Below are 15,205 nucleotides of genomic sequence, written 5' to 3'. Positions count from 1 at the left end.
AAGGAGAAAGAGCAAAAGAAAGTGTATGCTTCTCTGTTTTGAGAAGACTTCCCAAAGGCTCCACACAATGCTTCCACTTGTATTTTACCAGCTACAACTTAGGTACACAGCCATACCTAGCAGCAAGACAAGGTGAAAATATGGAATGTTTTAGTTAGTTAGCAACGTACTCGGCTACAAGTTGTATAACCCTTTCTGTTCTTATCTCCCTGACTTACCTCTCTCGATATTGCAAAATTCAAATGCTCCCTTGCTGCACTTTTTGTTTTGAGAGGGAGAGGGTAACATTTGGGCATTAAAAATGCAAAGCACAGAGCAACATGCAAAACCCCAATATAACTATCTAAAGAATTCATTCACAGGAGACCTTCAATTGCTAACATGGGCTTGCAGTGGTCCACCTTGCCTGCCTGTCTACTGTGTAGCTGGACACCCCCAGGTACAGCATCATGTAGGGAGACTGACTTCAGGGCAGAGGGCAGGAGCCTCGTAGCGGTCTGCTCACTGGCCAACTCCTGAGCCTCATGCTCCTCAACGTTGAAGGACGGCTCAATCTCCTCTTCCTTGATCTCAGAAGAGACATGGCAAGCACTTGGAAATTCACAGCCAATCATGACTGCTGGACTCAGCCACTTGGGCTACAACCCTAGCCTTGGGACCCCTCTGGGGCCAATCCTCAGAGTACCTTTGCTGTAAGTGTCATGGTATAAGGGACATGCATTTAAGGGCTCAGCAAAGTTTGAATAAAATATTGACAATCTACAAGATCTGAAGGAACTAGGCACTGAAACCCAAGGTAAATGGCTTCAGAACTGACTCAAGCAGATATTGTTTTAGGGGAAAGTATTCTCCATCTTCATTCCGAAGTCTCTCCAAGAAAGCTTTGTGCTCCCTAGAGGAGGCAGCACAGTACACTGTACACTCTAAGTGCTCAAAAGTGGCTTTTTAAAAATAATTAAATTGTATAACACAATGAAACTCCTGGTGATTATTATAGCCTTGACCACATGTAACTATCAAGCAATTACAATAATCTGCATTCAGCAAGAGAAATAAAGTTACTTGAAAATAGCTTCTAGCCAGGGCAACCAGGCAAGACCCCATCTCTACAAAAACAAAACACTAGCCATGGATGATGGTGTGTGCCTGTTGTTTCAGTTACTCTGGAGACTGAGGTGGGAGAATGGCTTGAGCCCAGGAGGTCAAGGCTGCAGTAAGCCATAATCTTGCCACTGCACTCCAGCCTGAGTGATGAAGCCTGAGTGATCAAGAGCTTCTTGGCAAAAGAAATGGTTTCACAAAGAAAGTTCTAAAGCTCTCTATTCTTTTTTTTTTTGAAATTGGGAACAAAGAAGCAGAGGCTTGTCTCCATAGTTTGGATATATATCCAATAAACTTGGATATCTGGTTCTCTATGCTTCCACCACCCCCCGCTTATATTATGTTAGAAGCAGAATATATGAATGGTTGGGGCAAATAGAATGGGAATATGGGGAACTTCTGTGAGCAGTTCTATGCAACAGCTTACGGTTACAAAAGAGTAAACAGAGGTTGGGCACGGTGGCTCATGCCTGTAATTCCAGCACTTTGCGAGGCAGAAGCAGGTGGATCGCTCGAGCCCAGGAGTTGGAGACAGCCTGGGCAACATGGCGAAACCCCGTCTCTACTAAAAATTCAAAAAATTAGCCAGGTGTGGTGGCACACATCTGTAGTCCCAGCTACTTGGGATGCTGAGGTGGGAGGATTGCCTAAGCACAGGGAGGTCAACGATGCAGTGAACTGAGTTTGTGCCACTGCATTCTAGCCTGGGCAATGGGAGTGAGACCCTATCTCAACAACAAAGTAGTCCCCTCCCCAATCACAGAAATCTGTGACACAAGAAATCATAGACATAAGTAATCCTATAGCTTCAAAAGCTTTGGAGGATTGTCAGAAATTATAGTGCAGAAGAATAAAGGATTTATAAAATACTCAATATCAAAAACCAAAATGCTCATTATGGGATACTGAAAAGATATAATATTATAAAATTCCCAACCAAAATAGTTGTTTAAAGGAGATAAACCTCAGATACCTGAAAAATTTACTGATTCAGTTTCTGCTTATTCCTCCACTATGGAAGATAAATGTAACTACATAGTACAGTCTACTATGTAGTTCCTAATGCAACTGTTTGCCTGTTTCCTGTCAAAAATAGTATAGATTTCAGGAGTTAAAATATTCTTTCAAGAAAACTTATCATACCTTTCAATTTGTACGCTACTACTTTTAATGAAACCATAATCTTCCCACCATCTCTGCTCATCCTGCCTGAAATGTTATGGCATACTTCACTTTTTACCATGAATTATGGTTCTTTAGCACAGTTCATCTCTTTCATGGGCTGTATTTGTGGGCTGGTACTACATCTTCAATTGCATCCAGCTAGGTGAAGGCTAAAGGGAGCTTGCATTTTTCCCAGTAGAACATAGGTCATTGAAGCAAGATTCATCCTGGCTCACAAGATGCATCTGGCTATAACTGAGGGTCTATTTTGAGGAGGCGCTTAGCCTTACTGTAACATTGAGAGGTTAAGTTTCCTCTACCATGCCCTCCCAATTCCTCAGGACAGTTATTGCAGAGTTGGAGAGTCTAGGAGTAGTGCAGGATCTACTTACTTGGGTCTGTAGATCTGAGATCTTCTCGGGGCGCCACTCCTTTGGTCTGCTGCTTGGAGTGCTAGTAGAATGAATGGATTTCTGCAACGTTAGAAGATCAGGGCTGTCGGAATTGGGTACCTAGAGCGAAATATGGACAAGCATTCAATAAGTCCACTAACAAGCCTAATTAAGATATGTAACCACACCCAAGAGAAGAACCAAACTAAAAAGCAAACCAAACCAAAACTCAAATAACCCAGTAAAAAAAGAACCCCAATCTCTCCCAATGTTCACAATGCAAGTGATGCTAGTTAAATTCTTCTGCCCTCTTAATAATTTTCCCTGCATTAGGAAAAATTGGCAGATGTCATGCAGCTTTGTTAAACCTCAACCCTTAAAGCATTCCCATGCTGTTAGTTTTAGACGCTGTAAGAGAGAGCAGTTAAATTGGGTTGTACCAGGAATTGCTGTCGTATCCTCATTCCATATTGCAGTTAGGTTATGAACCAGTTCAATAAAACAATTTTTTTTCCTGCTGGGAAAATGATCCAAACAATGTACTTGGTAGTGCCAAAGAAGTCTGGTAGGCTTTCAAGGATAGCAAAGTGAGAAAGTATGGTTTAGATCATATTCCCAAACCATTGTCTGGTAAATCTGGATCTAGCATTATGTACTAAGAAAATGCTGGAAATTTGTGCCACAAGTTCCAGATGAATGCAATTGGTCTATTCACCAGTTTTGGTGAACAGAGAAGAGTAATGTCGAATGCCAAGCAAAAGCCCTGGTTTTAAACTAAGTGACCAGCAAAAGCTCAAGCCAGGCAAGGAAACAAGCTGTTTTTTCATGGAGCCTGTTACCTCATTCAATTTGGTCAATTCAACTTGGCTTCAAAAAGACAAATTGCCAATCAAGTGTTAACAAACTCTGTGAGTCAAATGCAAAGACATTTGTTAACTGTAAATTTAATAGAATTCCTTACATAAAATACAGGCTTTTATAAATGTTATCTGCCAATAATTGGCTAATCACACAAGACAAACTAGCCTTTCACTAGTTTGCTTGCTTCACAGAATTTATGCTTCAACTTCCTAACTGATTCAGAAGAATGGCAACAAATTTATATCCCAGTGAATTTATGGAACTGGCTCACGTACTTAACTAGCATAAAGAGAATATGACCTCATGAAAATAAGACATGCTGTTGTCATCAGTAAAACAAGTTTACTGGAGCAGTTTTCAGGGCTACCATACATAAAAACGGGTACCATGGGTGGAGTGACTACAGGAAGCTTTTTCAAAGAAGAACTATGCTTTAAATGATTCTTTGAATTAAAAAGAGGAAAGAGGGATTTCTTGATGCTTGGATTCTCCCCGTTGGTGGAATCTGTCTGCAATATAAGATACAAATAAACTAATTGCAAAAAAAAAAAGTGCTTTTATTGAAACTCCTAGCCCTTGGAAGCCCTCAAATTGCTAAATATTAACAGTCCTTGACAGAATCTCGGTGCTGTGCATGTATAGAGGTTCTGTGTTAGTTCTCACCTGAACGTGAAGATGTCAATAATGCAAATTCAAGACAAGCACAAACTTCTTCTAAGTATATAACGTGAGATCATGATCAATACCTCTAGTAGGAATGCTGAGAGACCTAGACATACCTACTCACATTAAGCTTATAAAACATTAAATAATTTTACTTATTATCAGAAATATGACTATAAATAATTGTGCTAAAGAGCTACTGATACACTTCAATCTTCTCCTAATTGCTAGAGAGGACTTCAGTAAGTAAAAATTCTACCATGTAATTTGCCTATTAGGAGAAAAAATACCCCAACATACTGGAAACCCTTTCGAATTTGGTCAACTTTTAAGCCAGAAAACATCGCTAGGAAGAGGTATTGATCACTGTGGTGGGATACTAATGTTAAGTAAGAGGCCTTGTTCTATACTGCGAGAAATATTTACCCAACAGAAAACATCTAGCATAATTCAGAATACTGGTTTTCAAAGGGAAGAAACAGAAATTTCAATATTTAAATGGAAGCATCATCACAAGTTGAGATACTAACTAACTAGGATACAATTACCAAGTTGGCAAAGTCACCATATGCTCTGAGGGCTTATGTAACTCTGGATATGTAACTGAAGCCAGATCTCCCAAGGCAGCTTCCAGATTTACTTGAGTCGAAGCAGGCACCTTTACAATACAGAATTATTTTTTTGGCACGACTTTTCCCTGTTTTGGATATCTCAATTGTCAGAGAACCAGAATGTATGTGAAGGTATTCAGGTATTCAGGTCATCTTTTAAGGGTGTGTATAAAAAGAGATTTGAGTAAAACATCCCATAAATTTTCCTGTTCCAATGACAAGGAACCCTGAGGAAGAGTTTAACTTGAATTGCTAAAGAGGCCAGAGAAGAGATCCTAGAGGCTCTCTAGGGAGGCGGGTCCGTGGTAATAAACTGAGCCTGGACTTGGTATTTAGGAGAGCCCAGTCCTAGTTCTCCCAAGTGATCATGTAATTTTGGTCTTCTAAGCAAGCCCAAGACTTGCTTGGGCTCAGTTCCTATACTAGCAAATAAAAACATTCAACTAGATTTAGAATCCACCTCAGCTTAAACACGTCACAAGTCTCTATGTACACTGGGCATCAGATTTTTATTCTTTTAGAATCTTATGCAAAGGCCACAATGCCTTAAATCTTTTGAAGCTTATTCTATTTAGTTTATTTTTGCTGAGTTCTAGAAAGTAAAAAAATAATTAACTATTTACATGCTCATTCAAAGAAGGCAGAGTTAACTCAATGTCAGACTTAGGAGTCTGAGGTTTGGAAGGCTGTACTGAGCGCTCTTTGGAAATCCCAAAGCCCTTAAATTTTATTTTTCATTTAATTAAAAGATGCAGAGGTACAAACAACTTTTGGTTGGTTAGGCTTAAGGCATTATAGCCCATGCAGAGACATTCTGCAGTTACTTTATATATCAAAAAGGAAACTTATGAAAGCCTAATAAAAAGTTAAGTGGAGAGGATGTTAGAGAATATTTTCCTTTTTACTTCTAATCTATAGTACTAAAATGCCTAAAATTTAACTAAATTCTGAATAGTAAAGTCAACATGTATACTCTACTTGTGCCAGAGTGAGCCAGGGACTTTAGGTTTAATGTTGCTCTACAGCAGATATCAAAATCTAAATCTATATACAAAAACACCTTCAATTCCTTCATCTTTCCTACTTCCTACCACTTAATCACTCCACCATGGCTGGAGACCTGTGGTTTAGAACAAAAACCACAAAATAAAAATACCAGTGGTCAGGAGGTAGCCAAAGTTTATTTCTCACAATAGAGAAACATGTTCTACAGACAATGATACAAATTTATTAACACTTTCAATATTTTAAGTATTCCTAGGTTGAATCAGGTCTAATTGTTCACCCAGTCTAAGTAACAAACGTAGTAGAATCTGAGTGGCATTTTGACTTGACACTTTAAAAGTAAGCTTCAGTTAAAAATATAGGAAGTTTTTAAAAATGAATACTTCAGAAACATTATACAGCCATTAGGATTCAAGATAATAAAGTTTTTGTAGTAACGAACATATTCTGTGCATGTAGATAAACTGTTAAAAGCCAGAATACAAAATCCGTACTAAAAGCCTATCACTATAATTTAAAACTTAAAAACAAACAAAAACCAAAAAAAAAAAAAAAAAAAGCCCACACCTCCTTTCCACAAACACACGCATAGGCTAAACAGCTAGGGGGAAATATACCAAAATCCTAATACTAGTTGTGATAGGGTATTAAGACTTAAAACGCTCTTTTTCTCAAATTTTCTATAATGAACTCATTTATTTTATAAGGAAATACATAAATTTAATGAGCAAGCAAGAGAAAGAATAATCTAGAAAGATAATCTAGGAAGGTATTTGTTAACATTTCTACAACATCTGTGAGATAAAAATGCTTACTTCAGGTTATTTATACACATGGCTGTGAGCATCTATCTAATCTACTTCCCATTGAGTCATAATCCTATAATGTTCATAATAGAAAGGGCCTCAGAAACATTGTCTAGTCTACTGAACTTACAGATAAAATCCATCTGAACAGGCCATTTTGATTACATCTTTTTCCTCTTCAAATAAAAGAGAATAAATTATGTATGAAGTAAAACTAGAACCAAACCACTTAAAATGGCTGACTAGGCCAGACACAGTGGCTCACACCTGTAGTCCTAGCACTTTGAGAGGCCTAAGTGGGCTGACTGCTTGAGCTCAGGGATTCGAGACCAGCCTGGGCAACGTGGTGAAACCCTGTCTCTTCAAGAAATACGAAAATATTAGCTGAGTGGGGTGGCGTGCGCCCAGTTATTTGAGAGGCTGAGGTGGGAGATCACTTCAGCCCGGGAGGTGGGGGTTGCAGGGAGCCAAGATCACGACATTGCACTCCAGCCTGGGCAACAGAGTGAGACCTTGTCTCTAAAATAAATTTTAAAAAATGGCTAACTCCACCTTGTTTAGCCTTGAAGTTGTCATAAAGCAAAGGGGGATGCAGCCTCATCAAGGGGAAGAACTACTTCTGCTGCTGTCCTAGAGGCCGGGTTTCCCCAAGGTTCTCACGTCACTAACCAGCAAGATCCTTGCTTGGGTGGTTCAGTGAAGTGATGTGAACGGTCCTACAGAGCCAGCCCTTTGTTCAGGCAGAGGGCTCCCAGGAGATAAGGTGCATTCCGTCCCACAGCGTGATCAAAAGGCAAACATGTTTTCCTTCTAAAGCAAGCCCTAAAATCCCAGATACGATCTTTGTGACTATACAATTCAGAAACACACCTGTCAACGTGGGAATTCTACAACGAGCCAGGGGAGAATAAGGAATGATGGTTATTTATGAATTTCAAGATTTAAAAGTAAACCAAAACCCATTTCCTAAGTTTTCACATATCTTTAAGCCCCCAGAGAGAAATAAATCCTGTGTCTTCAAAGTTTTTACATGAATATAAACCCACATAGATAAGAAGCATATTGAGAAAGGCTTAAAGCGTTTTCTCTCATCCAAATTAAATTTCTTTTATTCCCGGAGATTCCGCTGAATGTAGAAAAGGCTCTGTTGAGAGGATAGTTGTATAGAATTTCAGAAAGAGACATAATACAGTGCATAAATGTCAAGTCTCAACAAGAAAACAATCAACTTTAATTGTAAAGTGTAAAGTATTCATTGAATAATACAGAAACATATGCCATTATATATAGAAATTGGCTATCTACTTACTGTTTGAGATTTCTTCTTTTTCTTTTTCATTGACCTGAAAAATCCTTGCTTCTCTTTTTCCTTGAGTTGCTCTGAATGACTAATATTTTCAGGACTTTTCCTAAATGAGAAGAGATTTTTATCATATTGATTTTTCAATCATTTTCTTGCCATTGTGTGACAAATATAATAAAGACTGAAAATGCATGACACTAGGTTCAAATAGCCAGGAAGAATCAAACACTTGGGTAAAGAGCCTCTAAAAAAGCACAGGACCCACTGAATCTAATCAACCATAGTTAGTGATCATCCTCTGGCACAGGCTCACTCAAAACAGCAATTTGAACATCATTACAAATGACCTCTAACTGTTGCTGCAAGACCCTTTTCATGATGTTGAAGACCTCAGAATTTGAGATTATGAAAAGTACACAGCTTAAAGGATGGCTTCTCCAAGGGAAAGAGCAGAAACATTTTCAATACCTACCTTCATTTTTCTATTTACGTTTTAAAAACCAGCTCGACAAGTTTATTATTAGCAACTTGTCAAGATATTGAACATAAAGATCAATACTGCTATAAAAACATCTTGAATAAAGGTAAAAATTGCCAGAAACTGGAAATATCCTAATTATTAAACCTTTTATCTATTTATTAAAACTAAATAAAAAAAGAAAAAAAATGTAGGGACAGGTGTAGTGGCTCATGCCAGTAATCCTAGAACTTTGGGAGGCTAAGATGGGATGGCTTGAGGTCAGGAGTTTTAGACCAGTCTGGGCAACACAGCAAGACCCCGTTTCTTTAAAAAAAAAAAAAAAAAAAAAAAAAAAAAAAAAGGAAAAAATTTTTAAAAAAAAAGTTTTATGGGGGGGGGGAGGGGAGAAGCTCCTAACTAAAAATACTGACATTAAGCTTGGTACCACTCATACCGCTAGGTATTTTAATAAAATCAGAAGATATTAAAAGAATAAAATAACTAATATTAGAACTCAGAATGATACTTTTATAATTTTATAAGCTAGAAAACTTCAGACATGATGAAATGGGTAAGAATGTTAAAAAGTTAAAAGAGTCTATATATTTATTTATTTATTTTTGAGACAGTGTCTTGATCTACTGCCCAGGCTGGAGAGGTACAATTTCAGCTCACTGCAATCTCTGCCTACTGGGTTCAAGCGTGTCTCCTGCCTCAGCCTCCCACAGGTATATAACACCAGGCCTGGCTAATTTTTTTTATTTTCAGTAGAGATGGGGTTTCACTATGTTGCCCAGGCTGGTCTCGAACTCCTGACCTCAAGTGATCCATCCACCTCTGTCTCCCAAAGTGCTGGGATTACAGGTGTGAGCCACCACACCCAGCCAGAAGAGTCTTTAAATACAGTGTTGTACTGTTGGGAAAAACATTTTAATCCCAGTGACAGACTGGGCCTAGGCCCTGGGAATTTGATAAAAGTTTCTTGTGACAAGTTCTTTTGCACTTACATGGGGCTTACAGATAGACTGCCCTAAGCTAAACTCCATGACACAGCATTCAGTCACTTGACATTGGTAAGGAACACTGCAGAAGAGTGGGGTTTGCTGGAATCACAAAAGCATGACTTTGGATGGAAAGGAGCCTCAGAAAGCATCTAGCGGAACTGGCAATACTATTTTGAAGGTTCTGTAACTTCTAGAGGTTAAAGAATTACATGCTTATGAAATAGCTATGTCCTCCCACAATAGCATCTGCAAATACATAACCTAGAAGCACGATAGAATATTCAGATTAATGGGTAGAAGTTTTTACCAATCAGAATGAAAGTGTAACAAAATGCCACAGGTGTGCTGAGAGTAAAAGTGCTTTCTGCCAATCCAGCAAATCTTTAAGGAAGGCATATTCATCATGACTGCGATCTCAGAATGTGAATGGGCATTACTGGAATAATGTCAATGCTGGTACAAGAGGAAATGAAGGCTTGAGACGCCAGTCCTAGGAGGAAGTAGGATTTTGCATGGTAAGAGGAGAATCTCTCTAGGATGAAACAGAGTAAGATGAAAGTGAGAAGGGGAGGATAATAAAAGGAAAGCTCAATGTTTACAGTTTGCATGTTGCACTGTTGGTTGCCAAAGACACAGGGAAGATGGGCCAAAGACCCTCTGCAGGGGCTTTTCAAGAGGCACTGGATAAACCAGAGCCCAGGTGGGGATAGAAGAATGATCGGGTTATTTTCAAATTGAGGCTGAGGCAAGATGGTGAGGCTAAGATCCAGGCAGAGAAAGTTCCCAGAGGCCAAAAGAAAAAATAAATAAATTACCCTTGAACTGGTGGATGAAAACTAGGAGTGAAGTGTTTGTATCACCAAAGACAGAGAGAAGGAAGTCAGAGAGAAAAAACAAAATAAGGGAGAAGCTATGCAGAAACATACATACCCAATTAATTAACAGAGAAAGGGAATGGAGAAAAGGCTGAGAGAGATTCAGAGACAGATGGAAATAGGCTGGATGGTACAAAGGCACTTGAAAAGCTGTGTTGTATAAAGGAATGGAGAATGAGTTATACACTGACAGCTAGAACTGAGCCATACGGGTAAGCACGTATTTGGTCATTTCCCTCATCTGTGCATTCTGGCCCCTGTGATTTCACCTGGAAAACAGCAGCTTCATGCTGAGTGGGGTAAAGAGGAGCAGTGGAGAAGAAGGGTAAGTTCTTTCTTATCAATTCTTCTTTCTCATCAATCTCAGAGAAAGAAGCTTTGAGAAGGACTACTCATCCAGTCATGTGGCACATTCTCCAGGGCAGCAGTTGGGACCAAAACAGTATGGGAGGAGGGCAATCAGACAAGGGGTAAGCAGGCACACAGGCATGGGATTCTAACGTTATCTAACATGACAGCTATTTCCATAAGGGGCCAAGAGGAGACACAATTCTAAAGACTCACCTAAAGAAAGGAAGGAATTAAAATTCAATGAATCAGTCAACAACATTCAGTGAATACTTTATACACGTCAGGCCCTGTGTTAGGTGTTGAAGAAACAGAGAAAAATAAAAGAACGAATCTGACCTCAATCAAGCTGCTCACAGACTCTTGTGGGGGGAGGGGAACAGGTTTGACAGCTAGGGGAAGGTGAGGGGGGAACATCACGGTTGGTCAGGCTTATGGGACCTTTATCATAATCCCTCTGAGAGCAGCATGGAAGGTGAGCTGAAGAAGTGAGAAGCACTCCTCTGTGACACTTTCCTTGCCACCTCCCCTCCCCTGGCAATGCGATGAGCATGGTTAGCTAATGTGTGAAAAGAGAGAGTCAGTGAATAATTCTATAAGAGTAATTCTGCAAGCTATGATGACAAGCACTAATGGATACCAATATATTCATAACCTCATGAGAAAAATAAGGCTGGGATTATACAAGTTACGGCAATTCTTCATTTAACAAGTGGGATTTCTTTCTTTTTTTTGAGATGGATTTTCGCTCTTGTTGCCCAAGCTGGAGTGCAATAGTGCGATCTCGGCTCACCTCAACCTCCGCCTCCTGGGTTCAGGCGATTTTCCTGCCTCAGCCTCCCAAGTAGCTGGGATTACAGGCATGTGCCACTATGCCAGGCTAATTTTTGATTTTTAGTAGAGATGGGGTTTCTCCATGTTGGTCAGGCTGGTCTGGAACTCCCGACCTCAGGTGATCCGCCCACCTCGGCCTCCCAAAGTGCTGGGATTACAGGCGTGAGCCACCATGCCTGGCCAACTAGTGGGATTTCTAAGTAATTTGGTTTACTCTTTAAACATCAATTTTTAACCCAAATGGCAGCAGTCTTTCTAAACATATTTATACATTTTGTCTTTTAAAGCAAAGTGAAGTTGCCTGTTTTATAAACACACACTCCATGGAGATCTATGATATGTGTGATTTTCCCACCTGGTTCTCTCCATAGCTATTGCTTGGATCCTTTTCCCTCTGCATACTGTAGTGTTACCTTGAACTATTTCTTGCTCTGACATCGTCAGTGCCACCTGCTAGAATTGGACATAAATGAAGAACAGACTCCAAATGAGGGTGGGGATGTTATCCTATTAGTAAAGATGATGAATCCTATTACATTAACTCTATTTTTCTTGTTCTGAGACATTTTGGCTATCTCTTGATTCTTAAGTGGGTTCTACATTATTGAGATAGCCAGAACAACAGCTCTGGATATTATACTACAATATCTATTTTTTGCTTTAAAATATAACACAGTAGCTTGACTTTTCCATTGTAAGAAAGGGGGGATACTGTACAAATATTCTCTTCCCAAAGTAAATCTTAAGTACTACTATTAAGGAAAAACAGACTGAACTTAGGTAAGAGATAATTTAGGAATGGCAATTTACGGTCAGGCACAGTGGCTCATGCCTGTAATCTCAGGACTTTGGAAGGCCAAGGCAGGCAGATCGATTTAACTCAGGAGTTGGAGTCCAGCCTGGGCAGCATAGCTAGACTCCACGTTTACAAAAAATACAAAAATTGGCCAGGCATGGTAGAGTGTGCACCCACAGTCTGAGCTACTCAGGAGGCTGAGGTGGGAGGACGGCTTGAGCCCAGGAAGTGGAGGTTGTAGTGAGCCCAGATTGCACCACTGCACTCCAGACTGGGAAACAGAGCCAGACCCTATCTCTACCCCCTTGCAACAAAGAATAGCAATTCACTATATTACCAAAACAAGGTTCTTTCATGTTTTTTGTAAGTTACCAAATGTGCATTTCTCTCAAATATGAAGAACCTGATGAACCAATTCAAGAGCTTGTTCAAGAAAATAATCAAGATGAGTCAAGTTTAATGACAGACTAAGTGAGATGCGATGCAGGAAGGAAATATGTCATAGCAGCATTATCATGAGGAGTAACAAACAAAAGAACAGAGCCAGTTCATCGCTGGGAATTCTGGAACTCTCAAGTCTCATAACAGCAATACTAGAGTAAGGATGACCTGATGAAGACTCAACTAAAGTTCAATATCCCAACTGAGCCTCTCATTCTTTTTTAAAACAACTCTTTTCAGGTTTCTATACATATCCACGCATAAAACAAGACAAACTGATTATCAAAAGACAGAAATAATACATTACTAACACTGTCTATCCAAATTTGGATTTAATTTTGATCTCACCTACCTAATTTTCACAGGACTAAGATAATCTGTAATTGATATTCTTTTAAATAATCACCACTTCATTATATAATAACCAAGAGAACACAATTCCTTCTATATTTTTGTATTCTTGTCATTTAGACAATTTTGTCATGACTTGTCAAAGCCACACCAGAAAATGGTCAACCCTGGCAAGTAAAGAAGTTGTACCTGTATTCTTACGTTAGTTCACAATAGAGCTTAAAACAGTCACATGGAGAAAGAACACCAAAGTTTATCATCAAAGTGGAGGGGGAACACCTGATGCTGAAGTTAGATGCCATAACAATAGTAACTGTAGTCACTAACATTAACAAACACTTAGGAGCCAGGCACTGTTCTAGGTGCTTTTAATGTATTTACCTCATTTAATTATCACATGAACCCTATGAGGGAGGTGCCATTCTTAGCCCTATTTTTTCACACATGAGGAAACCAAGGGACAGATAGACACAATCCCCTGACTGATAGGCAAGTTGCTATCAATCAAGATATCCTATTTCCAGAGTCTAAATTCTTAGTCACAAATGTTAAGACTGTCATTTTATAAATAGGCAATGGATGTAAATTGTGCTTACACACAAAAGTGTTATTTACAGCTTTTAAAAAGTCATTTTTATTATTGTTTTAATAATTAAGTAATTTTCACTATAGGACACAAAAACACTGAAACCTTGATGTAACTCTGCCAAAAGGTTCCAAATTGTGACATCACACGGAGTCAGGAGTACTGACATAAGGCCCTTCTGTTACTTCTGGCAACAAACACCAGAGAGGGACTCTCGGACAGACTGGTCTTATTCCAAATTCAGTGTATTACAGTGATGTCCCATTTTATGATCTTAGTAGAAAACTTAGTAAAGTTCTGCGAAGTACACGTAAACTCTTCACATACAGATCCTGGGCAGTCTTTCAGGGTAGTTGAGAAGAAGTAGTCTACATTATTATTACTACTTCTTTAAAAGTCCTTACTCCCCAGACAGATTTGCTAATGGAACTTAGTAACACTGTATTTCTTTCCCTAAATATTTATTAGATATGACACAAGAAAGATAAATGAGGAAGAAAAGTTGCCACATCATTTGTGCCTTTCACTACTATTATGCTTTTATGGTAGCATAAAGGACTGTTTCCCTATTTCTTTTTAACCTGAATGACTTGGAGTCCATTTAAGTTTGAACCCTGGCTCCCTCCTCCGTTTTACTGGCTGTCCAGCACCGGGCCAGTTCCTCGACTTTTCCAAGCTCCAGTGTCCTCGCCTCTAGCACGGGAGCACAGCGTGACTGTGAGAACTGACTGAGACAATGTACATCATCAAGTGCTAAGCAAAGTGTACCTGGTTCAATGTCAACAAAAGGAGACTGCAAAAGTCATCATTCACATCAGAAGAACACAATGGAAAGCATATCAGGTATTCAGGAGATTTTTTTTGTCTCTTACGTAATATTTAATATAAATGCCAAACTCGAAAAAAGTTACCAATAATGAAAAATCACATTTTCCTTATTCAATAATTTATCTAGAGAAAAAAGGCCTAGCAGGAGAAAGAACACTAAAACGTTCATCCAGAATTTATTTGAACTCTCAAATCTACAATTATAAAAGGGAAGAGTAAAAACAAACAAAATGCTCACCATGGATCGAATGCTGGTTGTCTTTTTGAGTGGTTGGTTCCAGAACTGCTCTCTGATGGTAGGGAAGAAACTCTGGTGGACACATTATTTTCGTGGAAAGAATTGTCCGGACGTGGAGATGGCACTGAATAAAGAAAAAGTAAGTCACTGATGGACTTTTTTTTTTTTTTTTTTTTTTTGAGACAGGGTCTCGCTCTGTCACCCAGGTTGGAGTGCAGTGGCGCAATCTCAGCTCAGTGCAGCCTTGACCTCCCAGGCTCAAGCAATCCTCCTGCCTGAGCCTCCCAAAGTGATGGGATTACAGACATGAACCACCACACATGGCTGATGTACTCTTTTGGTCAAAGCAGTTTTCACATTATCCTATTGCATTTTCTCTAACACAAATAAAAAACAAACAAACATAAAAATCCTCATCTACCTTTCACATAACTTTTGTGTTTTCTGAGGGTGAAGGCATTCCAGGGAACCTTCTCCCTCAACCACTGCTTATGACACTAACTTGCAAGGGGATAGCTGACACCAGGTAATATGTACT

The 15,205-nt window shown here is 39.2% G+C and overlaps 1 protein-coding gene across 4 annotated transcripts in view; it reads right to left on the bottom strand.

The window, feature by feature from the left end:
- Window positions 1-15,205, bottom strand: part of CDKL5 (cyclin dependent kinase like 5) — a 209,824-nt gene that overhangs the window by 26,060 nt on the left and 168,559 nt on the right. For 2 of the 4 annotated variants that reach the window (XM_032286023.1, XM_032286022.1), the window contains exons 15-18: window positions 14,668-14,791; window positions 7,913-8,012; window positions 3,905-4,027; window positions 2,658-2,777 (exon numbers count right to left, since the gene is read on the bottom strand). In XM_032286023.1, the coding sequence (XP_032141914.1) occupies window positions 2,658-2,777; window positions 3,905-4,027; window positions 7,913-8,012; window positions 14,668-14,791 (467 nt within the window). The remainder of the gene's footprint in view (window positions 1-2,657; window positions 2,778-3,904; window positions 4,028-7,912; window positions 8,013-14,667; window positions 14,792-15,205) is intronic. The other 2 variants (XM_032286025.1, XM_032286024.1) reach the window with 1 other exon arrangement.

This window comes from Sapajus apella, unplaced genomic scaffold (genome assembly GCF_009761245.1).
Source record: "Sapajus apella isolate SASKATOON/1434 unplaced genomic scaffold, GSC_monkey_1.0 scaffold17, whole genome shotgun sequence".
NCBI lineage: Eukaryota > Metazoa > Chordata > Mammalia > Primates > Cebidae > Sapajus > Sapajus apella.
This window is presented reverse-complemented; position numbering and strand designations above follow the sequence as displayed.